The sequence below is a fragment of the Protopterus annectens genome, chromosome 1.part1 (genome assembly GCF_019279795.1).
Source record: "Protopterus annectens isolate FY-2018-M chromosome 1.part1, PAN1.0, whole genome shotgun sequence".
NCBI classification, from domain to species: Eukaryota; Metazoa; Chordata; order Ceratodontiformes; family Protopteridae; genus Protopterus; species Protopterus annectens.
Window position 1 is genome coordinate 136,223,838 of NC_056726.1, and position 25,794 is coordinate 136,249,631.

General features: G+C 39.5%; 1 protein-coding gene across 1 annotated transcript in view; it reads right to left on the bottom strand.

The window, feature by feature from the left end:
• The window catches only part of LOC122814249 (triadin-like), a 674,993-nt gene that overhangs the window by 97,717 nt on the left and 551,482 nt on the right, over positions 1-25,794 (bottom strand). The window contains exon 12 of the mRNA XM_044086849.1: positions 20,520-20,549. Coding sequence (XP_043942784.1) covers positions 20,520-20,549 — 30 coding nt within the window. The remainder of the gene's footprint in view (positions 1-20,519; positions 20,550-25,794) is intronic.

Consider the following 25,794-nt stretch of genomic DNA (forward strand, 5'->3'; position numbering starts at 1 on the left):
AGATTACTTATCACAACTAGGGAACTTTTATACTAGATTAGCTACAGGCACTCCTTATCTAACACAATGTCACCCCCTCAACACACATATGGCCCCCTCATCCCAGAAATCTGATAAGGATGGCCTTATGTCTTGCTCATGCAGTTTGAATTCAGTCACTGTTTTTGATAATATGACATTTTCAGGAAAGAGTTTACTATCCTTTTCACAAAACAACACTTTCTTACATCTCATTTGATATAGCTGCAGCTAGCTTATTTTGCATCCAGTGCAGTTCCCTGATCTGGTGCTTCGGAGCTCTAAGCTAAGAAGGAAAAACAGAAGAAGAAAAAAAAATAAGACCCTCTCCTTCTGAGTTGAAAAAAAAAACATTGTACTTAATAAACTGCAGCAAGCTAATTGCACCAAGTATAACAAGTAACTTACTACAGTCTAAATATTACACATGAATGCTAAAGTACTTCAGTCCTGACAACAAATGCAGTATCTCATTAATTTCTAAATGGTGGTACTGCTCTGTACCACACACAGACAGCTGAAGTGCTTCAGTCCTGACCACGGTATCAGCTCCAGATAATACAGTTCTGAATGCATGTATTGCATTTACACCTAAATATCGTATGCTGATTGTGCTGCCTGCCACCTTTTGCTCACTTTACCCTGCCTATACCATGCTTCTGTCCCTTAATCCTCTTACATTCTATACTTTCTTTTCCGCTAGCATCCACACACTAGCAAATAGAATATAGCAATTCAGCAGGTGTTCAAATGAAAATACCTTAAGTGTGACATGTCAAGTGTGACAGCAAATTATATGAAATGTGCACTGAACAAGTCGCCAGTAAGTAGCACAGCCGCTTTGACACTGCCAGATCAACTACAGTGGTAGGTTTAATGTTTTCATTAGTACACCTGTTGATATAGCTATATTACTGGTTATTGCAGCACTGTGCTGGACCTCTGTTTTTAATTATTTTCTGCCATCTAGTTTAAATCTTACTTTATATATTAATACATAGACCAAAGAGCATAGAGAGGGAAGAACAGTATATTAATGTGACTTTCTGTTATCTGAAATGTGAAACTGTTGTTGAAAATATTTTGCAAGTATTTGCTGGAAAAGTTGAACTTCAGAACATTGTTTATGACCTTATTATTGCAGTGTTTCCAACTGCTAACACTGAGTGTAGAGCCTGGTACTTCATGTGCAGTTGTTTACATTAGCATTAACTGACTGCAGAGAAAGTTATTTTAACCCCCGCACACATTTTTTTCATAGTCCATACCAGAAAATTAAAAATGCATCTTTTCCATATGCTACTATTACTATTACTACTGGTACTGCTCTCGCGCATCATATCCTTCCATTGCACTGTGTACCACAATGATCCCACATACCCAGAAATTCAAAGTCACTGCATTTCCAACTACTTGATCACCATATCTCCTGAACTGTATCACACTGCTGTAACCAACAACAATGCAAATGCCGATACCCCAGACCTAATTCTACAGCACAAGAGTTTACTATAAAGATTAAATAGAAATACAAATGGCTGCCTTTATAGGTTCATAGGTTCACAGCTGGTGTTACTAGGCTAATGATCTGTGAGGATCTTCAGAAGCCTAACTATGCATTCTCAAAAAGTTTCTAGCCCTAGTATGATTTTAGTCTGTTTAACCCACAGTCACTTCTATTATGATTATGAATACTCCAAGACTAGGCAGACATTTGCACATTACCCAGATCCATAATGGACAAGGGTACTATTCCAGTGATGAACTTATGGTTTTCCATCCACTCATCCAGATTACACTTGAATAGAATAAGAGATGTACTTTGCTTTATATGGAGAAGAAGACAAGTCCAGAGAATGGTATTCTCTTTGAGATACAACTATCCCTGTAACATGTTCTCTTTAAGATGCAGAGCAGATGGAGATCTCTTGAACATCTGCTTCGGTCAATTTTGGACTTGTAGATGTGTAATAAATTTGAAGAGATGAAGTTGGTAGACATACCTGTCAACCTCTTAGAGCAAGAAATGTGGACTAAGCCTAAAATAATGTGGTTACAAAGACCCCAAAATAGGTCCTTAACATTATCCTGCTGTCTCTTGTCCAAAGCATTTATTATTTGTTACAGGAAACTGTACATTTTAGTTCCATTAGGAAAAAAGACCCTAAAAGCTTAAATGTAGGCTCTTGTTCCCCATGCTTCTTTATTGTTGGTATAAATGCATTGCTGTTGATTCTGGTGCGGTGGAGGTATCATCTTCATACACCCTGGGGTCTCGGATCTTGTTGATTCCTTTCCTTTTCCATATCATAGACGGTATTTACTCCTTTTAAGTGCATATGTTGAACTTCATCAAGACCAGTGGTGATCTCTTGTTTACACCATCTCTTGGAATGTTCACACTGTGCACCTGCTCAATGTGTATTTTGACCAAAGGGATCTCCACACACTGACTCAAGCATTTTTCATAAACTCTCTGCAGTCTCACCCCTCCACTTACTTGGGGATGAAGGTGAAATTAATGTTCTCCTTGTCTGATCTAGCATCCAGTTTGATGACCATATGAATTATCTGAATCTGTCTCATCTTCAGCTGCACAAGTTTTTCTTTACAGTCCTTCTCAGAAGCCTGCAATATGGTAAGTGTATCTGCATGTTCTAACAGCAATCCTTCCATTTGCTATAGCTTTTTATTATTGGAAGTCACATGCTCTGCAAGAGAGTTATTGATTTTAAAGATCACTGAATGTATTTGGTTGAGTTTATACTTGATGGGGACTTTAGATGCTTATGGGATAGAGTGGCAGCTAATAACTTCAAAGAAACTGGGTGGGGGCTGCAGAAAGCAAATTTCATCCACAGACTGCTTCAGTGCAGACCCACTCATTATAGCCACTTTACTGACTATATACACCTTAGATGTTTAGCCACAATTGACACTCCATGGGGCCCCTGTTACCCACTAGTCTCCCCTGCACACTCCCAGTGCCCTCCTCTGTTTTACCTCATTCTGGAGCTACACCATCCAGACAGATTAGTTTTTTCTTGTTTTTCCATATTTTGCCCCCCCCCATGCTATTAACATGTTGTAACTAGCCAAAACTCCACTATTTGAAATCTGGAAGAAGTAAGATAGGGGTCTGCTAGGGACCCAGAAGTCACACAATTATAGCCGTACTAAGTTGCAGCTTTGATTTTTTTTTTTTTATACTAAAGTTTGACGTGATGATGGCCTGCACATAAAATCATGAGTAAGAAAATATATTCAGTCTTTCTGGGAACAGTGCCTTACCCTACTGAAAAGGCAATTATTTTCTGTGTACCACTCTGGTATTAGATTGGGATGAAAAGTAAAAGAACATGGCCAAAGATATATGTTATATGGCTGGGGGTCTGGGAGAAGACACCAAAGCACATGGATAAAATCCACACACAGAAAAGAACTCCAAATAGAAGAAATGAACAGCCAAAACTTAAACAGGGGAACTACATGTAATATGTCAGCACTGCAGAGTGCAACACTTTCCACTGATCAACTGCTATTACACACATGCTGCCAAAACCACAGCAGGCTTACTTATTGCCATGATGATGAACTAAAATATGCACACTACTTCTGCAAAGCCAGAATAATAAGTGCTTATTTTAAACAAATGACAACAGTGTCAGTCACATTTATCCACAGACTACCTATGCATCAAACAATTAAAAGTCAACCTTCTGAAATAAATAAATAACAGAATAGTAATTAACAACCCAAAAAGATCAAAAGATGTATTAATTTGCTTTCTTTCATAAAATATCAGAAGAAAATATTAATAAAAAACACAAGATTTAAATATTTCATAGTAAAATGTAACATTTTTAATGTTTAATATTTTTTGGGAAATACTTAAGAAAAGACAGAAAAATGCTTCCTCTAACTTTCTCTCTCTCTCTGTTTACGCACATATTGACAGACACAAACAGACACACACACACACGTGCACACACACACACACACACACACACACACACACACACACACACACAATGACACACGCACATACACAGACCACAACGCATAGGATAATATGGTTGTTGATTGGATCAATCATCTACAGCCTTGACATCATAAATTCCACTAAATACTTACCCTTTCCCTGAGGGATATAAGGCCTGACTTAGGGAGAATTTACAGTTACCCATCCAAATGACTATGTTATACACACACACACACACACACACACACACACACACACACACACACACACACACACACACACACATCCATACATATCCTTATTCGACCATGCAAACCTACGGTCAGATCAGTGGCCTGCCACTTTACCCCTCAGCATGTTTGCAAGATGTAGTAAACTACAGCACTGTGAATACAACCTGAACACAGGCAGAATATACATTCTCAACAGATAATGTACAATCATCATCATCATCGTCAACCCCCTTTTCCAATTTCCTATGTGAGGTTGGAGTGCCATGTCAACTTTTGCCATCTTTCTCAATTCAGTACCACTCTCCTAACTTCTTCAGTAGTTAAGCCTGACTGTCGCAGGTCTACTCTCACACAATCCATCCATCCATCCATCCATCCATCCATCCATCCATCCATCCATCCATCTCTTGTCTTCTTTCTGTATCTCCCAAATCTTCTTTGCAGATTGTCTCTTCTATTTTCCTGGGCATCTGCCCAAACCACCGTAATCTGTTCTCTTTGACCTTCTCTACAATTGCAGCTAGTTCGGCTTCTGTTCTTCTGCCCTCATTTCTTCATCTGTCCTACAGTTTGCATCCTACTACCTGTCTGAAATGCATCATCTCAATCACCTCTAGCTTATTCAAATGCATTGCCTACCTGTTCATGTTCTGTACCATACAGTAGTATTGGTCGCACCCCTGTTTTCTACACCTTACCTTTCAACTTTGTTGGCATTCATCTGACATATACTACTCCTGACACTCTGTTCCATTTGGTTGCAGGTCTATAATTCTAGATTTGACCTTCTCATTCAGACTTCTTTTCTCTTCAGTACCCCTGCCAAATACTTAAGACTATTAGTCTGTTCCACTACTTTCCCTTCTATCTCAATTTTCAGTGTATTCTGATTACCTCCAACTGTCTTGTTTATACTCAGTTTTATCTCATGTGCTTTCAATTTTGCATTCCATTTCCATGAAGTTTTGCTCAGATTCTGCTTGTGATGCTGCATTGACTTAATACAACTGATTTGTTCATCTATCCCTCCAGTGGGTTTGCCAATGTAGCCCATCACCAGCATGAACAGCCGTGGGCTCATAGCTGAATCTTGATGCACACCCACTCTCACTGGGACCCCCTGTGAGTCCAAACACTTTTCATACTGCTGTTTTATGTATCCATGTACATAGCCTCCACTAATTCTACAATTCTTCTACAATTCTTCCTGGGACTTTGAACCACTACAGGACTGCCCAAATCAGCTTTTTTTGGGACCTTGTCATATGATTTATACAAGTCTCAACTATCTGTCTCAGTGCAAATACTGGGCCAGTTGTGCTGCATCCTGATCTGACTCCAAACTGTTCATCTCACATCTTACTTTCTACTGCTCTGCATATTCATTTAGCAGTCACTCTCTCCTGCACTTTCATGCAGTCTTACTGGATTTTGAGACCTCTATTTTTGCATGCAGTTTTGAACGACTCCTTTGTTTTTGTTCACTGGCACTGTCATCTTGGATACACCCTGCTCGTCATTCTGCTGTGAGTACCATCTTGAGCCATTTCTGCCCTAACTATGGCAAGAATCACCTGGCAGTCAAGGAACAGACTGTCTGAAGAGGACTTTCCTAGAAATTAATATTGCTTTACAGCTGTCAAGAGTCTAGTGCATATGCCAGGATCTATCAGAAGTGGATGGCAATCTAATCTAGATCCATGAGTATGTGCAGACCCTTACTCCATTTTCCCTGTACTGCGACTCTTGAAAAACCCTCCCCTCACTTTGTATATTTCTGATGATTAGTACAGGTAAAAAGACCCCGACACTAACTGTTCTGAGGAGATCAGCATCCATTTAGTGATCCAATCATCCACCCTTGTCATGACTCCAGCATTCCAGAGCCATTTCTGTGTCTGATTTAATGGCATTTCAAGCAGAACCCCCAGTATCTGTGCCAGTCTGCCATGGCTGGTTCAATAGCATTTCAAACAAGACGACAATCTTATAAAAGATCAATAAAGTAACAATGATCATATTAATACTGCACTCCAAACATCACAGAAATAATGTACTAGTTCAAAAAATAAATACAAAAATGAAGGAGTAAATAAAAAAAATAAGTAAATAAAATGTACTTCACCCTGACCCTCTCTGCAACTGTAAACAAAGTAAATGAGAGGTCTCATGGTCTAGCTGCAAAAAAGGTTATACCCTTTGCCTAATGGACAGTGACCACAAGCTGACTTGCTTTGAAGTGTGTCACAGTCAATCCAGTGGGTGGTGACACCAACGAAACTAAGATTCTGATGGGTCCAAATGTCAGCCGTAGCGTGCTGTATTCTATCAACATTCATGCTGGAAGAAGCTGAAAGTATGTTCTTATCATTTGTAAGCATATTCATGTACTTTTCTATAAGATCATTTATCTGCCAAATCTCTGTGGTTTTGCTTAAAGTTAAGTCACTGTCTCAAAGCAAAATCTTTCTCACTGTATCGTTATTAACACCACACACAAGCTTGTCTTTTATCAACTCATCTCTCCGATCATCAAATCTGCACGTTTTTGACTTGTTTCTCAAGTCAGTTATATATGCTGCAAAAGTTTCACCAGGCTTTTGATCTTTTGTGTAAAATAGTGCCTTTCCACTGTAACATTTATTTGAGGGTTGCACATTTCTCTAAATTTACATTTTAAGCACTCAGAATCTTCCCGCGTTTCAGCCTGTACCACAATATAGCAGTCTTCCCCCTTCTCTGCATAAACAGCAGGTGCATATACAAATGAATGTTCTCTCTCAATGGCTTCTGACCCAGCTAAATTGAGCAGAATAAATACTTTTGTATGTGCGTCTTTATCAGAAAAAGCAGCCTGAATGAAAATATCATATTCTTGCTCAAACACTCTCCAGTTTTCAGCAATATTATTGTCAAACACAAGAGGATCAGGTCCGTGAAATCCTTCTGCCATGCCAAATAAGTGTGAAACACACACCAGGTACTTGTAATTATATTCAGCTGTACAACAGACTCTTTGAAATAACTGTACTCTTTGAAAAGACTGTACTGTAATACAGCACACACTGCCAACACTTTGCACACTTTAGATAATTTGAATAGCTTTAGTTAATGTCAAAAAGTAGTAGATTGTGAAAACATACAGTTGTTTTCTCTTTTTTGAAGATTTTATATGATTCAGATATTGTTTCAAATGTTTTCATAATTATTTCAAGTACTTTTTTCAATATGCCGCAATTTTGAACATTTTGTTTATTCAGTAATTGGTTCGGAATGCTTTGCATTATATTCATTGAGGGAAAATAATTTAAATGAGTTTAAGAACCTGGAAATATTTTCTGGCCTGTTTACAAATTGTTTGCATAGTCCTCCATTTCTGACTGTGTGCCTCATAGTGTTAAGAAGTTTTGACTTCGGATATCATTCTGACAACATGTCACTCGTCATGTCTATTCAAATAAGATGACGAGGCTTGAGTGCTCATTTAAGATATTTATTACACACAAACACATCAGGATAGATGACTGGAACATAAAACTTAAACAAGCTAGCTGACTAACTGCTACACACATGCATGCTTTCACTCCAGCAGCTTACACAAAATGGCACCCTGCTTGCATTTACTCAGTACTTCTTATGCATGTGCCCATGAAATACAGTGGCTTTAAAAGTACAACACACACTTTGAGATACACTCCCTGTGTTCGAGTGGGTTTCCCCAGGGTGTTCTGGTATCCTCTAACATTCTCAAGACATGCTGCAGGTGGATTAGACATTCTAAGTTGGCTTTAGATGTGTGTGTGCATGTGTGTGCCTTCTGAAGAAGGTTGAGTGCTGGGCTGGCAACTCAGCAAGGTAAAACTCCACTGCCATTTGTTCTGCAGACTGATGGTCCACTGTGGTGATCCCTAATGGGCACTGCCAAAAGGAGAAGACAATGACTAGTCTTTATAGCTAGAGAGTCACAGATAATAATTAAACCAAACCAGCCAGCAGCACAAGACCTATAATAACCTATCACATGGTGTCTATTTTCTGCAACTAAAAATCACAACCCAAAAATAATTTTACATAGAACATAACAAAATATTGTCAAGACAAAAGTTGGTTGATCATAGATCCACTTGAAGTGTCCTGCTTAGTGCAGTGGGTTGGGACATCAGGTGCTCAACTGATGAGTGATGAGTTTGATTCCGACTGATGATGGTATGAAGAACCAATGCCACTTATTATACTGCAAGTTAAGGATGTGATCTCTAGCATGGTAGAATTGTTCCAGTGTTAGGGGAAGTTTTAGTGGGTGAGAGTCCCACAGTACCAGGGCAGGGCTTGAGTCTGGTCATCATTAGCTTTCACCTCTTTGTAGTGCTAAAAAAATGAAGTCAATTTTGCTCTAGACTAACTCTAATGATCTATTATGAATGCTACATGCTATGAGTTGTGCCAACATTATGTTGTAACTTTTTAACCAAATTGCCACTTCAAAGTGTCTATTACCTCCTAACATCTGAATATTATCCATACTATATAGGGACCCCAGAAGTTACATAACTCTTTAGGAGGCTATATCACCCACATTGAGAACCACTGGTTTAAGCAAAAGTAACTCAAAAGTAACTCACATTCAAGTTACTAGTTACTAAAAAAAGTAATATATTACTATTACTAGTTACTATTTTGAAAAAGTAACTAGTTATATTACTAGTTACTATAAATTGTAATATATTACAGTAATATATTACTTATTATAATAAAGCACTCCCATCACTGCCCAGACAGTACAAGGACAAAATGATTGACTTCAACAATTGGCTAAGCTTCTGGTGTCATTCCAAGGGAATCCAGTATCTGTATGCCTGGGATAACATGATCGACAGACCACGATGCTTTGCCAGAGATGACCTGCACCTGTCGCCCTTGGGATTCTGGATTCTGGCTAAGCCTCTTGCCACCCCTATAGAGCCTTTTTTAGGCAAGGTTCAAATGAAAAATTCACCACCATAGCAGGTACAAGCAAGCAAAATCCGAGGGTAATGCTACTCAATGCTAGAAGTCTAAACCTCAAAATGCATTCACTCGAGGCACTCCTTAAAATGGAGAAAATTGACATCTGTGCAGTGACAGAGACCTGCTTCAGGGCTCCAGAGAGCACCCCTGCATTAGCAGTCTATAATTCATACCACACCTTTCGGCCAGCTAACCTGGACCGAAACACTAAAGGCGGAGGTGTGTCCATATTCATTAAGGATATCCACACCTCCAGCTAGTTGCTCAGCATAATGCATCCGAGATAATCCAAGTGCAACTAATTCTGGGCAAGACCGCAATCCAAATTGTAACTTGCTACAGATCCCCCACCATGCCCCAGGATTCCCACTCCTCATTTCTTGATAGACTGGAAAATATTAGGGTACAACCCAACACCCTAATGATGGGTGATTTCAACTACCCCCCCATTAACTGGGAAAACTACTCATGTACCAATTCTTTTGATCAACATTTTCTGGAATTCATAAATTCCAATGCCTTGGATCAACTTATCCACACCCCCACCCGGGGCAGCAATATCTTAGACCTGGTCATTACCAACATGGGCGACCGGTGTTCCACACAAGAGGTCAATTCCTAGTTGGCCAGATCTGAACACAAGCTAATCACCCTAGACATCTATATCCCGCCCCCACTCCCCATTAGGGAAACCACCGTAAAAAATTTCTCCAAAGCCAACTTTACGCTTCTTAAGACAGAAGTGGCAAACTTCACAACACTCATGCAGACGGACAATAGAGGTACGGCTGCTGAATCCTTCACACATGCACTTTATAAGCACTTACATGAGTGCATGAATCATGCTATCCCTAACAGAACCAAGATGCTGTCCTCCAAAAAAAAGAAGACAATGTGGTGGTCCCCTGCCATAAACAAACTCAGAAGAAACTGTTGCAAAAAAAGAGTAAAATCTCATGATTGGAGGAACTCCCTGGTCAGCCTCAGTAAGAAGCTGAGATCCCTCATAAAATCCTTCAAAGCTAGTTATGAAAACAAAATTGCCACTGATTTGAAAGACAACCACAAAGCATTCTATAGCTATGTCAAGAATCTCAATGGCAACACTCAGATCTGCTCTGAGTTACAGCACAATGGCACTAAATATACAGAACCAACTGATATTGCCAATATCCTGGCAGATAGGTTCAGTGCTAACTTTACCCCCATCTCACCACCTAAAGGGCCCATATCTATATCAGAAGAATGCAAAGTTCCTGTAATTACAGCTGTACAGGTAAAAAACACACTCTCCAAAGCCAAGAACACAGCGTCCATGGGACCTGACAACATCCCAGGCTGCATTCTACATGAACTACAGAATGAACTGGCACCCCACCTAAGTAGTATGTTCAATCATAGCCTCAACTCAGGTTTTGTGCCTACTGAATGGCTCACAGCAACAGTTATCCCACTCCACAAAAGGGGAGCCACGACAGACCATGGGAACTACCACCCCATTAGCCTAACAAGCCTGGTCTGCAAGGCCATGGAACGTATCATCATGGAACTTATAAGCAAAGACATTGGTAATCTCCAAACTCTGGACCCCACCCAGTTCGGGTTTGTAAAAGTCAGATCATATCTCTTAAACCTGATAGACTTCTTTACAGCAGTCACCAAAGCCGTAGATGATGGTAAGTTGGTTCACAGAGGCTATCTAGATCTCGCCAAGGCTTTTGACACCATCTCCCACTCTGGAATTATAGATAAACTCAGTAAACTAGGTATAAATCCCTGTGTCACAAGATGGGTTGCCAACTGGCTCACTGACAGAACTCACACTGTGAAAGTAGCAGACTCTCCTTTGATAATCACATCACCACAGTAGTCAGGAAATCCTTCTATGTGGCACACCTCATCACAAAAGGTTTCTCATCCAGGAAAAAAGATGTCATTGTTCCCTTCTAATCACCATTCATTAGACCCATTATAGAGTCTCTTTTGGTATGTACCTCACAAGACATCTACAACAACTGGAAAGGCTGCAGAAATTCCTCAAAAAGAGGATTACAGGCCTCAAACAGATGCCCTATGCAGACCGTCTCAAAAAACTCCAGCTTTACTCTGTCGCACATCGCCTACTCAGAGGCGATCTCTGCCTAACATACAAAGCTATGTCAAACCCAGAGATGATGGACATGCTCCACATAAAGAAATCCCAATCCCTCCGAGCTACATGCTCTAGGGACCTAAGTCTTGTCACCACAATAAACAGAACATGCTGGAGGGATAGATTCCTGTCCCAGAGACTTCCCATACTCTGGAACAAACCAACTATCTATATCAAACAAAGCTCCTCATTAGCACTCTTCAAGAAAGATCTTGATGATTGGATAGGAGATAGTAAATTCACCCCGGGGATCACTTATGTGGCTCTGCTTGACAGGGGCTCAGGAAAATAATTTTCTTGATTGGCAAAAGCCAGGGTACCGTTTGGCTAGGCTTATATAAGCCCTAGGGCCAATAGCCTAGTACCTACCTATGAACCTATGAACTAATAGTGTCTGGCAAAAGAATGGTGAGTTTGGTAAGTATAAAGGGGCTCATGCCATGATCATGCCCATCACATGTGCACCATCTATGGGATAAGGCACAGCTGCCCACAACATCCTCATTCTGGCATTGGAAATGGAGCGTGTAACACCACATTACTATGACAGTGACCTACTTTCTCACAATGCACTTCCTCAGTGGGGGCAGAAAAGGGATGTCCACATAAACGGTGCTGGTCCTCTCATGTGGCGTCATACAGGCCATGAAAGATACAGACTCCTGTAGCCAGTGCCACCATACTACTTATGCTAAACACACTCTGAGGTTGTCTCACACCCCATGAATTGCACTAATCAGATCAGATATGGCTGCAATGGCATGGATATGTGGCTATATGACTGCCCTGCACTTGTGTTATTTAGTTCACACCAAGACACTAAGCTTGGGCAGAGAGAAGGATTCATGCTTTTGTCAGCCACTGGCATGCTGTCTCTACCTTCTGTCCTCATATTCATTGGAGCTGCCAAAGCTTATTGTTCATTTGTGGAGATGGGATAATGGAAAACCCTGTGCTGTTGTGTCAGACAACTCCTGTACTTCACTGATTACCTTGCATCCTTTTGTGAGTATCATCATCAGACTTAGGAAATGTAATGACATGCCCACTTCAGTGCTGGTGAAATAATACACTGAACTACCTGTGAAAGCAGTTAGAAACACCCTTAATAATCAGTGCTGTTTACTGATAATCCAAGTTTGTACTGCTGTAACAGCTGTATAATTGGACAGCATGCACATAATGTAACCTTACATACCTTAATGTTGTGTCTGACAGTGCTTTGAAGTGCCTGTTGGGATAACATGACTGCACTGAACATAAAACAAATCATGGCTGTGGCTTGTTTCAATACATATATAAGGGCATAACCACGTGGAACATTAGCCACAGACACCTGTAATGTTGGGCAAAGTTCAACCCTAATGTCTAGTCTTCTACATGGTGTGAGGGATCAGACCTTCATCCCAGGCAGAGATGTCAGGAACTCCTCCATTTCCGTGAGCTTGGTCTGAGTTGGTGAACCCCATAAGGGGCCTTACTCTAAAGTGGAATGGTGGATGCCATGTTACAAGAATGGAGGATCATGTTGGTCATCCTGCAGCACAATTTTATAGCAGATATGTTATGTCTACTGATAGCATTGGCATCTGCAACAAGTTCCCACTCTACATAGTTGTGGAAGAGCTGTCTGCTTTATGTTGTTGTTATCAACCCTCCCCAAAAGAATATGTGTGCACATATGTACTGCACCACAGTTCATATAGTGACCATGCAAGTCCTTACCGCAAGTCTTGTAAATATCCCTGAATTCCACAGAAATCACAGAGTTACTCTAGTGCGATGAGCATTACAATGATGATCACTAGTGTTTTCGTGAAATTACAGAGTTCTTAGCATGACAAGTTTGCTAATGAGGCAATTAAGGGTAAATGTGTATGAATTACATTTTAAGCAATAAACAGTTGACCAAAGCTGCTCATTGAGATTTGTACCTGACCATAAGCATGCATAAATAACACTGAACTGCATTGCACATATCTGGGTAAGTCAGTGAGTACTGTGGGTCCTGGGAATATAATCAGCTTTATGCACCCAAGGGGTGCAATGGTGTAATAATGGATATGAATGTAGATTGAATAAGGTGTATTTATGCAATATAATTAGGCTTTCAAATCCTAAACCCCAGCCATGCATGTTTTTTGTTTACACACAACTATTACTAACAGTAGGCATGGTCATGCTGCCCTACTGTTGCCAGTGTGTATTACATGATACACACAATGTGTAGACATGATTCAGCTGACATTTCCTCAAGACTACATTCGGGTGGAGTTGCCATGGCTTCCGAGAGTGATGGTAGCAGATGGGTTGCTGCATAGCGCAGGAAGGCAAGTGATATTTCTGTCCTTCCAGCACAGGGACTACTGCAACTGCCTGCTGGGGAACATTTATCAAGGTGCAAAGTATAAAGTGAATGTCTGGTACTGCTTTGCGAGGGTGTCAAATGATGCCATAGGCACCACCTTCTATGCTAAGCAATGTACGCATATTGTAATTGCATTGACTTAAAAACATATCACTGGGATCTTCTTAGCCAATTGGATGTGAGGGTTAAGGAAAATATATTGGGGTTTCAAGTCACTCAGCCATGACAGACTTGTGATTAAGCATTTGCAGGAAATGTGTCATCATTACTTTTATTTTATGCTTTCACAAACTGCTGGATCTGAGGCCAATAAGCTGAACTATCAGAGGGTATGAAACAATTCTCCAGGTGGAGGGACAGATATAAAAGACTGATGTTATGGCTGCATACATATTTACATACCTATTATATTACCTATTTTGAAGTGCTGCTGCATTGTTTAAACATTGCATCTCATAATATAAACCTGCTCATACCTCTCAAGCAAGAAATCTGGACAAAGCCAAAACAAAAAGTGGGACAAAGGCCCCAAAATACAAACAAATATTAAGTACTACTCTTACAAATTAGAAAGTTGATAGAATAACAGGTTTTGTATTAGCATGAATTTTCTGAAGGGTATAAAGTCTGAAACCCAAATATTTGTCATTATTTTCTAAATTCAGTCTTTAATGTTTGCAACTAATTTGTCCACATGGACCAAAAATATGAGGCCAAAATCAGGACATTCTGTGAAAATCTATACAATTGAAAGGTATGAACCTGCTGCTATGAAGGCTGACTTATTCTACCATCCATCCTAACTAAGGGAAGTGCCTCTGCTGACATGGTGATAAATGGTCTGAAGGATAGTGATGTCTGCATCAGTCTCTATGGCGTACTTATGTGTTGCCCCTACATTGCATGACCAATAGCTATCAACTTACCATTTTTATATTTCACACTGGTCTGTCTGCATTATTTTTCCTCTGTCTTCTCAAAGCCCCCACTAGTGCCAGTTATGTCTGGTATATTGTGGTCATGCATCTGATAAGCTATCATTTACTGTTTAATGGTAGTTGTTCTATGTCATTACTGCCACCCACTGAGTATGACCTGTGTTTATGACATCTTTTGTTCTTGTGTGGCTGTGTTTGTAAAACATGGTTACCATGTTGTCAGACAAGATCATGTTTGATAGGCCATCTGCCACCTATTTGTAGGTCCCCTGGGCAAAACATGCAGTAGCTGTGGTTTCTTCAGACAGATTCTGCAGCCTCTGTGGTCTCTTCTTGTAAAGCACTCACTGTTCACATGACATTTACACAGGGTGACAGGTTAAGAAACATACATATCTCAGCTCTTATGGAAAATTGCCTTCTTTAATAAACTTTGATCTGATAATTGTATAGTATTTTTGCTACTGGAGCCATAGCATCATTTGTATGCCTCTGGGAATGGTTATGTCACACAGTGTGTTACACATCAGTAATATATATTTTTTCTTTTATACAGTGTCTGACAATGCTGTGGATGTGGTGTGGCAGTGACTACCAACCACTTGACTTGTCATTACCTGTCGGGTCACCAGATGTTTCCAAGCCAGCCACTCTGCTGATGACATAGGTCATGACCATCAATCTTGAATGTTCCTGGATAGCCTCCAGTGGTCTGTCCTTGGTAATTGGTGTAGGTTCTCCATCATGAGAGCCACTGGTTGGTCACAATATGTTTCCTGACATGATTTTGAAGGGCTGATGGCAGTGTTGGTGGACTGGGGGATTGGATGACTACACTGACTAACTGGAACACATCCATATTTGACTTGTAGAATTGTACTGCTGCCTGCTCTGACAAGCAGGCCATCAATAGCATGACCCAGCCATGAGGGTATTCTGATTTACATCTTGCTGGATGCAGTGCAGTAGTCAGCTCTTACCCCACCCTATCAAACAGCATGGTGAGACCTTTTCTTATATTTCACTTTCCTACCCTGTTTCTGGTCCAGTCCACCCCATCGTGAATTGTCCTCACTGTGTATGTCTGTGTCTCCCCTCTGTGTCACCCTTTCGTGTTAGCCCCGCTAGTCTTGGCCTTTGTCTATCTTTCATTTTTATTGTCTGCCCATACTGCCACATCTGTACCAACTTTCCTGCCTATACCTTCCCCTGTAACGCTAATGGTAAAAAAATGGCATCTGTCCCACCAAAAATAAACAAATAAAAATAAATAAATAAATAAATAAGTTAAATAAAAGTGAGAGAAACCAGTCTTGTTTTCCTGCCTAAATGCCAGTTTTCCCTTCTTCTTCTGCTGTTCTGCTTGCTCTTTCCCCTTTCTGACTGCCGTATACACCCATGGCAATAAATTAGTACTGACTTTGCTGTGCTGTTCTTACCAGCACTCTCAGCTGTGCTCTTAGCAGCATGTCAAAGCACAAGTGAATGGCAACATCTCAAGCACATTGCTTGCACACCAGTAGGCTTATAGCCTGTGTTGTCCAATACTGGTCATTACATTCTCTATCATTCAACATTGCTCCTAATACATTGTTAATCAGATTCATGCTGCACTATTCTGCCTTTATGTTTCCATGCAAGTGATTTTTCTTAGCTCCAGCCACAATGCTTCTATCTGCATTTCACAAACAGGTTAATAAGATTTTTTTTTTTATTTATATGCTATGAAATGTTTTATTTTTTTTTTTCATGCAACATTTTAATCCAGGTTATTTTGAGATCTAGACTTAAAAATACATGCACTGCTTTCCCTCTGTGTCACCGGAGAGACTTAGGCAAATCAGTTTTTAGTCAGTAGACGTATACTCATCTAATATGTAATGCTGCTGCTGTTACAGTAATTAGGAAAATATACTCATTGCAGATTGTGGAAACCTGCTTTACTTGTGGATGTCACTGACAGCCGTGGTTTGGCCCTTCACAGCTTTTGACTGCATTTTATCCTGTTTTTGCGTTGCACCGTTTGCCTAAACTGCTCCTATTGTTGTTTTCTACTCAGTGCAGACATTTCGCACAAGAACAGTATAAACAAAGTACAATGATTTGGAAAACTGATAACTTTGCATATCTTGGACATTGGCTGTGTCACCTTATGAATCACACTGCTCACTGTTTTGCTCTTTAGTGTAGTCTAATAATGTTTGAAAACAGTGCAAGGTAGCAGGTTTTCAACAATTCAAAGGATTTGGATGAATAACAATCAACATTCCAAGGGTTTTTTTTTTCAAACACTGAAGAAGAGTTTTTACTCAAAAGCTTTGTTTTGCTGATTTATGTTGTTTATGTCCTGAGCAATATATTAAATTGTTTATCGAATGGTGGATTTAGGTTGTTTTTTTGGAATAATGTTTGAAAAGAAATATTATTTGAAGACAAGGTCAGGGATCATTGAAGGGTCTAGTGTGATGCCCTGCTTCCATAATGCAGAATTGTGTGACTCAGAAACACATTAGCCATAATGAAGAAAGACCTAATTTTGGTTAATTTGCATGTCTGTGAATTGCAGGTATTACTGCAGTTTGGTGATCATTGCTGATCTGCAAGTTGTGGTAGTTAACTGCTGCAGCCACATCATGTAGGCATTAGCAGCCCCGAGTTACCTTACCACATATACAAGTGCAAATTTAATCACACAAATGCACACACACACACACACACACACACACACACACACACACACACACACACACACACACACACACACACACACACACACAAGCACATACACATCGCAGTCCCTGCATCTGTCATAAGTTTAAGTGCCCAAGAGTTTAGAGTACTACTTTGCTAATCCCCCAGTCACTGTACTGCTATTAGTGCTGTTATGACACAAGTATATTATCCCTGGTGGCTAGTGTTTCCCCCCACCTCCTCAATCCCCACACTGTTATTGGTGCCTTTATGGCACAAATGTATTACCCGTGATGGCTACTGGTTAACCACATCCCGATCTCTCTAATGCTATTGGTGCCATTATAGCACAACTGTATAATCCCTGCTTGCTAGTTTTTACCCCACCCCCTGATTTCCACACTGCTGGTAGTGCCATTATAGCACAAGTGTATAGTCTGTGGTGTCGGGTCTATATCAGAAGATCGAAACTCTAAAAGAGCGAACGCTCATTAATCGAATGCTAATACCAAAAGCACAAAATATCGAACTTTTGAAACAGTGATTTTTTTTTCCAAGGAAAAAAATCGCTGCACAAAAAAAAATATCCAGAGACAAAATAAAGTGGGTGGCTTTGCCCCCCAAACCTCCCCGACTTAAATACGCCAACTTTGATATTGCACTACAGTGGAGGAAACGGCAAAGTCTCAACAATGGCGCACCGATTTTTTCCCTGGGAAAAAAATCGTTGTTCCATATGTTTGATATTGTGTGCTTTTGGGTATTAGCGTTAGATTAAAGAGCATTCATTATTTTGGAGTTTCGATCTTCTGATATAGACCCTGTGGTGGCTTGGGTCCACCACCCTCTTGACCCCTATATTGCTGTGGGTGCCATTATTGTCCATGGCTTTACAGTAATTCCTGGTGTCTAATGGCTCCCACATCCTCATTCCCCATAGTATGTTTGTTTTCAGTAGATGAATGTGGTCTTTTGGCAGTGACTAGGCTTCACTGTTCTGATCGGGTGGGACCAGTCATACTAATCTACACATCCGAGTGATTTTATGAATCACTTGAAACATAGATACCTTCCTGAGGCAGCTGTGTGTATCTAAGAGAGAGAGAGGGAGAGAGAGAGAGAGCACATGGCTAATTAGCATATGTTTTACCTGGACTTCATTAGCATACAACATGGCCATGGAACCAGCCCTACACCATGCTGTACATCATCATGCCAGGGCACCATGACACACTGTTTTAAGGCTGCCTCAACATTCAAAAAGATTATTGTGATGTACACATTACAGTAAGCTTAATGAACGTCCTCCAAGAAATTTAGAATACTTTCAACTTACTTGGAGTTAGACGTTCACTATTGCATAACTTATTTAATTCTTTTAGTGTAACGCATGCCTTTAGAATGTTAGGATTAAAAGCGCGATGCTCTGCAAGCAGTAGGAGAATAATTACAATCATACAATGTTGTTGTATCTTTCGGCTTTTCCTGGTTAGGGCTCGCCACAGCAGAACTCCGATCCGCTAATGACTGGCAGTAGATTTTTACGTACCGAGTTGCCAGCCCTAACGCACAACCATCAACGAAGGTACGCCCATTCACGCATGTCTCCACACAGAAGACGCTTTAGCTGAGAATCGAATAGGACAACGTCTTACTATGAGGCGACAACGCTACCGCAGCACCACCACCGCAGCAATTACAATGATATAATATTAAATGTAAAGAAGCAAGATAAGAAGTTATTCTCTTATATACACGTGACCTGAGAAATAAATTCAGCCTAGCCACATACATCTTAGCAGAAACATGAGTAGTATAAATGACTTTAATGTTATATGCATTATGTTGTAAAATGACCATAACATCAAATCTATTTTGATTTCTCAGTTACTGGTGTACGTATGATGCATTTGATTACTTTTTGTAATATTTATCTTATACATAAATACGCTACCTCAGAAAGTTTGTAATTTTACATTTTAGAATGGGGAGACTAGTTTGATTCATCAGCACTTCTTTGTTCTCCACATGTAAGAATATTGATATATAGTTAACTTGTTAATTTTTAAGTTTATATTTGTGTTTTCTAAGCTGTTGCATTATCATTCTGATTATATTGTAATGTTGCTGCTCAGATTATTTTTTATTACTAAAACTTATTCAGTTTTATTATTTTGAATACTGTATAGAACTAGTTGTAAAATTACTCAGGTGTAGTTAAAATTGACAGCATATCGACAGCCAGAAGCATGAAACCATAAAAATGCATAAGTTAAAATGCTGAAGCCAAGCTTTAGGGCTCGAGACAAACAGGTAATAGGATGTTGAGAGAAGGGTATTCATGTTGAGACAAAGGGGACTTTTCTTTTCCTTAAAAGAATTTTCAGCACAGTGTATTTATTTACTAATTTTACATTGGAATTTTGTTTATGTGTATGTCCACATGTTACAATTAATGCCAGTTAGAAGAAAGTTTATGCCTGCTTTATACAGAAGAAGAATCAGTAATGGCCGAGTATAGTTGACAAATACATAATAGTATACTCAATGAATTGGAGTTTATGGTCAAAAGATGATACTGGTATCATATGTAATGCTGAATAATCATAATCCATCTAATTATTAATACATGGAAAGAAAAAAAAAATGTAACAGTATGCAAGTCACTGATGAGAGTGTTTCAACAAATTTAATTGGTGTGAACATCAATTATCATACAGTCCCGGGTCAGGTGAGAGACAATCATTTTTTTTTTTTTAGATTTGATATTTAAGTGAACTTGAAAAAATTTGTGGCAAAACTTGAACATTTTTTGTGCTGCCACTTTTTCCCTCTGCAGCAGTTTTGTTATAACCAACTACAAGATTGTTGAGTGTCTTGTAAAGGGGCAGTTGGCAAGAAGTAGCTTTCATCTAACAGATCACATTATTGCATATCAAGAAAATAGCAAACCACTGTATCATACTAAACAAATATGTTTCCTAACAATAAACACTGACATATGAAATAACATCATGTTTATTTTTAACTGTATATGCATATTTGTGCTTTATATAAAGTATGTCAAAGGTGACTGTAAATCTCAATGGAGTGCACAGAGACTTCAGAAAATAACTAAAGAAATACTTACTGGTATCTTTGGTTATCTTTGATACTTTCTCTGTAAAAAGCAGAAAAAAGTCAGTAGATAAATTAATCTGATTTCTGTTTTAACAATAATCCATTTTATGCATCACTATGCCATCACCCTGAATCACATTCAGTTATTATACGACAAAAGAATGCATATCATGGAATATATGGGCCTTATGAAGAGCCTCTGTATACAGAAAATATCACATTGCTAGAATACTGTAAACTCATAAATAACTTTGCCACAGATTAACACGGTTTTGATTAATATCCTAGTTAGATGAAGGAACAAAATTATATTTCAGTTCTTTGATGATCTGGATACTTCAAAAAAAAAAAATAAATAAATAAATAAATACAATTCAAAACACCAAACTACTCCTTGACAAACTCCCACTGGATATCAGTCTGTGACAATCATTCCATTGGTTTATCTAGCTCTGCAGGGAACTCTTTAGTATCCTTTATCAGCATATATACAACCTACTGTCATCTGGAAATGTGCCATTGTTAAGTCCTTACCCAGTTAACACTAAACATCTAAATGCTCCCATTTCTGACTTATTTCTGTATTTTCCTGTTTTGGAAAAATCCTAAAAAATAAGATGCCTACAATTTCCACAGTGCATTTCAGAGATGGCATAATAGTTAATGTCTTACCTCTTGTGCACATGGTTCAAGGTTCAGTCCTGACCACAGGCCACTGCCTGAGGTGAGTCTGCATGTTCTCCCTGTTTCTATGTGGGGTTCTTCATACCTCACCAAAACATACTGGGTGTTTTTTCTCCTCAAATTCATCCAAGAATTGCATTGAGGGCAGCAACATAGACTCTAGATCATGTCTATTGGGAGAAGAGCTGTAAAGACCAACCACTTTGGGCATCAGTCATGTTGCACAGTATCTTCTAGATAACAGAATATGGATCAGAGACTTTGTGCTGTGTCAAGGCTTGCTGTAAAAACTGGCTGTAGGTGATCTGCTGAGTTACTGTCCAGAAGCTAATAAAGGTTAGTTAATACCTTGTTCTATTTAATTACAACTGCTGTCTTAACCTTTTAGTTAGAAAACCACTACTCCTTCTTATCTTTGTCTACCTATTCTGTCTCCCACTTCTTGCACTTATTCATTCTTTTGATAATTTCCTGGATGTCTGCACTCTTCCACAAGCTTTCTGTGAGTAGTGTATCCACATACCTGGCCTAAGCACATACCCGTTTCTTCTTCCTTTCTTCACATATGCTGTTTTGAATAAAATGTTACATTCGTACTCTGCTCTGTTTCCTCTTCTTCTTGAAGTAAGTGCTAGAGCCATGAGTATTTCCTTCAAATCCTGTTCATTCACTGCATTCAGCTTAGACACTTTCAGCCTAGTCTCTGTTGAAGTCACAGGTTTTTCTTACATCATTTTCACCTGACTGGGGCCACCAGTGGTTTATAGCAAGACTTTCCCCTTGAGATGGTTTTGCTGTCTGTAACTCATTCATTCATTCATTCATTCATTCATTCATTCATTCATTCATTTTCTAAACTGCTTGTCCCCATGAAGACTGTGATGCCCCTGCACCAGCCCAGCAATCAAGGATCCTCAATTCTCACTATTGGCTAAGAGAATTAAGAGCACACATAGACCACAGTCAGTCTGGGGCTGGTGTCTGTCTCTTTCTCCAGATCCCCAATAAGACTACCCACTGGCACAGCTATAGGGTTAATATCTCAGCCGAGTGGTCAAGCCAAAACAAAAACCTCCAGCCCTCTCTCTGTCCAACCAATGCTTCGTGTACCTGCCCAGTTAGCTGACACACACACACACACACACACACACACACACACACACACACACACACGCGCGCGCGCGCGCACGTGCGCGTGCCATGCACACACACACACACACACACACACACACACACACACAAACACACTTTCAGATTTGATTTATATACAAAAACACAGACACTCCTGGGGAAGGCTGATACAGGTTTACTAGCTATGCCCCTTCTGTCCAGACTATAAGGTAGTTATCACTGCCACCAACCACTACTTGTCAGCTACTCTAAGGCCCTTACAAAGGGTGCCCAGTCCTACTGTGTAATGTTAATATTATCCAAATGGTAAGTGTGACCAAGAGCAAGGCTATTGGGGTGGCCTATACAGTGTCACCAAATGCATATGCAAGTACTGTAAGAGCTTAAATATCTCTAAACAAATTAGCCACAATTAAAAGGTTTAAATATATTTAATAATAAATAAAAGAACAAAACAATACTCAATAACAAACAAGGTCACTTCAGAGTTCAGAATGACATGAAATATTTTAAAACAACATTGCAGGACAGTCTCAAATAAATACAGAAAACATCTAAACTAATTTTTACTATATTCCTATCTGTATCTAAGAGATTCTATGCCCTAAAAAACTTACTTACAGAGCAAAGTAAATGCAGATGAGTGGATGTTCTTGCTAGGTTCAAGACAAAATACAAAGTGCCCTGTCTTTCTCTGAGAGTGTTCTTAAATTAATAATCAACATTACTACTGGGTTAGCTGGGACGACATCACTCTTTGTCACCTGACTTCAGTTCCTAGACTAAACAGATGCTCAGAATTTAACACCTCTGTGTCAAAAATGCATATCTCTCAGAAGTGTGTAAGCTCCTAGGAAGTCATGGAGCAGTAAAAACACTTTTAAATTTGAAACCTAGTAATTATTTCTGTTTCAAGACAATAGAAAAGCCTCTACCTCTAGACATTGTGTCTGCACATTGAAACTAAGAGATAACACAATCGTAAAACAATTTCAACTTATTTTCTTGAAGTTTTGCAAGTTAACTCTGTATGTTCCAGCTTCTACTATTAAAACATGCATTTGCACAAGTATACAGTTTCTATAAATTTTTGTTCTTTTCCAGTAAGGTATGCTGTGGTTACATTCTTGAAGCTCAGTACATAACATACAGTTCTCTTACATTTGTAAGACAAGCATATGAATCATATTATTCACAAATGACATATGATTATTTACAAAATTCCAGATAGCTGGGCTGGCAGTGTCACAAAGACCATGGTAGTAGAAAGGTCATTATGGTAGAGCAGACTTTCTTGTCAGCAGTAACAGTCTTCAGCTCACGCCATGGGATCCGGAGATGTTCCCAGACAAGTTGAGAGATAAAATCCCTTCATTGTGTGCTGGTTCAGTTGTAAGTTTCCTCACAGTACTTGGTGTTATATATTGGTGTCAAAATAAGTATTTATGGGTGACTATGTTATGTACACCTGCACCTTTACATATATTTTTTATAAACTTATTCGTACACTACTTTTTAAAAGTTATGTTGAGGTAAGATAGTTCTGTAGTAATAGGCATTATTTACTTTGTAACTGAATCTACTGTAACATGAAAAAATGCAGTTCAAGCTGATATGGGATTCATGATCACATGATTCAAGACTGTTTTTTCAAAGAATGTGCTAAGCACAGCAGGCCTGAAAAATGAACATTTTGTCTACGTGCAGACATGTGATAAGGGAAAGTAAGAAATATCGAACACATTGTAATTTCAACTAACAGACAACAAGCTAAACACATAACAAAAAACTTTGGACACTGTTATGGAATTACGGTGACATGTGCTAGCAGTACTACTTATTGCATTTCGTATTATAAATGTTTTAGTTTAAATAATAGGGTAGGCTGGGCTTATACTTGCATTATAAATGCAATTCCTTCTTGCTTTCAGATCAGCTTGTGACATCTTGTCTTTTATTACAGCTACATAAGAGTAGTTGTCCCGGCCACCCATTAAATAACTCACAACAACATCAAAAGACAGTTGACGACCTTTATTAATACAACCAAATCATTAACTTAATTCACATAAAACAACACATAACTGTAAACTTCGCATTCTTTCAAGCGACCTCAGGGCAGCATACCCACTCACCCTGTGCAAATCATCCATCAGGGCAGCATACCTACTCACCCTGACCAAACCTTAAATGGGCAGCATACCTACTCACCCTTTTAAAATAAGCATCATCTAAATAAACTCACTTGTTATCAAGGAGCGTCCAGAAACTCACTTCATCCCAAACTCAATGCCATCAATGCCCTCCCCTAGAGGGGAAAAAGAAGAGGACAATTCTGTCCTTTTTCTCTACCACTGAACTAGCAGTAAACAAGATAACATGAAATAAAAAATGGGAGGGAGGGAGGGTCACCAACTCATGGCTAAATGTGACACCACTTCCTCTGCTGCCAAAATATAAAAGCTAAGTCCCTCCCTAAACCTACCTCACTTCCCCTAACTTTACATGCCAATTAAACCCTTAGTATTAAAAGCCCAGCTACCTGACTTAACCTCACCAAAACCCCCCTCCCTCCCCTTTTCCCATTCCTCCTATATTAGCCTTCTTTCCCCCCCTTTTCCCCAAAGAGAGGGTTTTGGACAAATTGATTTGTCCCAAACCTCATTTGTCCCGACCCCCTTAAAATACTCACATCAACACCAAAAGACAGTTGACAACCTTTATTAATGCAACCAAATCATTAACTTTATTCACATAAAACAACACATAACTGGAAACTTCACATTCTTTCAAGCAACCTCGGGGTAGTGTACCCACTTATCCTGGCTGAGTCATTCATCAGGGCAGCGTACCCACTCACCCTGTTCAAATCATCCATCAGGGCAGCATACCTACTTACCCTGACCAAACCTTAAATGGGCAGTGTACCTGCTCACCCTTTCAAAATAAGCAGCATCCAAATAAGCTCACTTATTATCAAGCAGCATCCAACAACTCACTTGATCCCCAAACTCAATGCCATCAACAACCTCATCTAGATGCGGAACAGAAGAGGACAATCCTGTCCTTCTTTTCTGATCACCAGCCTGATCCCAGGCTGTTCCCTCTCTTATCCCATAACCTTCACCATACCCTCTAGAAACAATTTCAAATGTACATTAAACAAATCCAAGCCCACATTACTCAAATGCATCCAATTTGATCAAAACCAAACAACATCACTATCTTCGAAGTTCCTATGCTCTATAGTGTACATGCCTAAACCTCCCAATTGCCTGGCCAACATCTGGTTAACAAACCTCCAAACCTGCTCAATAGCCTGATAACTTATCGCATTCCTCCAAGTCAAACGTGGAACTATCTCTGACCATGTTATGCACATAGCAGTGCACAAATTTTGCAACTTAAACAAATCCTCTGTTATGATATCCTATCCACCAACTGCTTCTTTGAAAGGATTCCCAGATCAT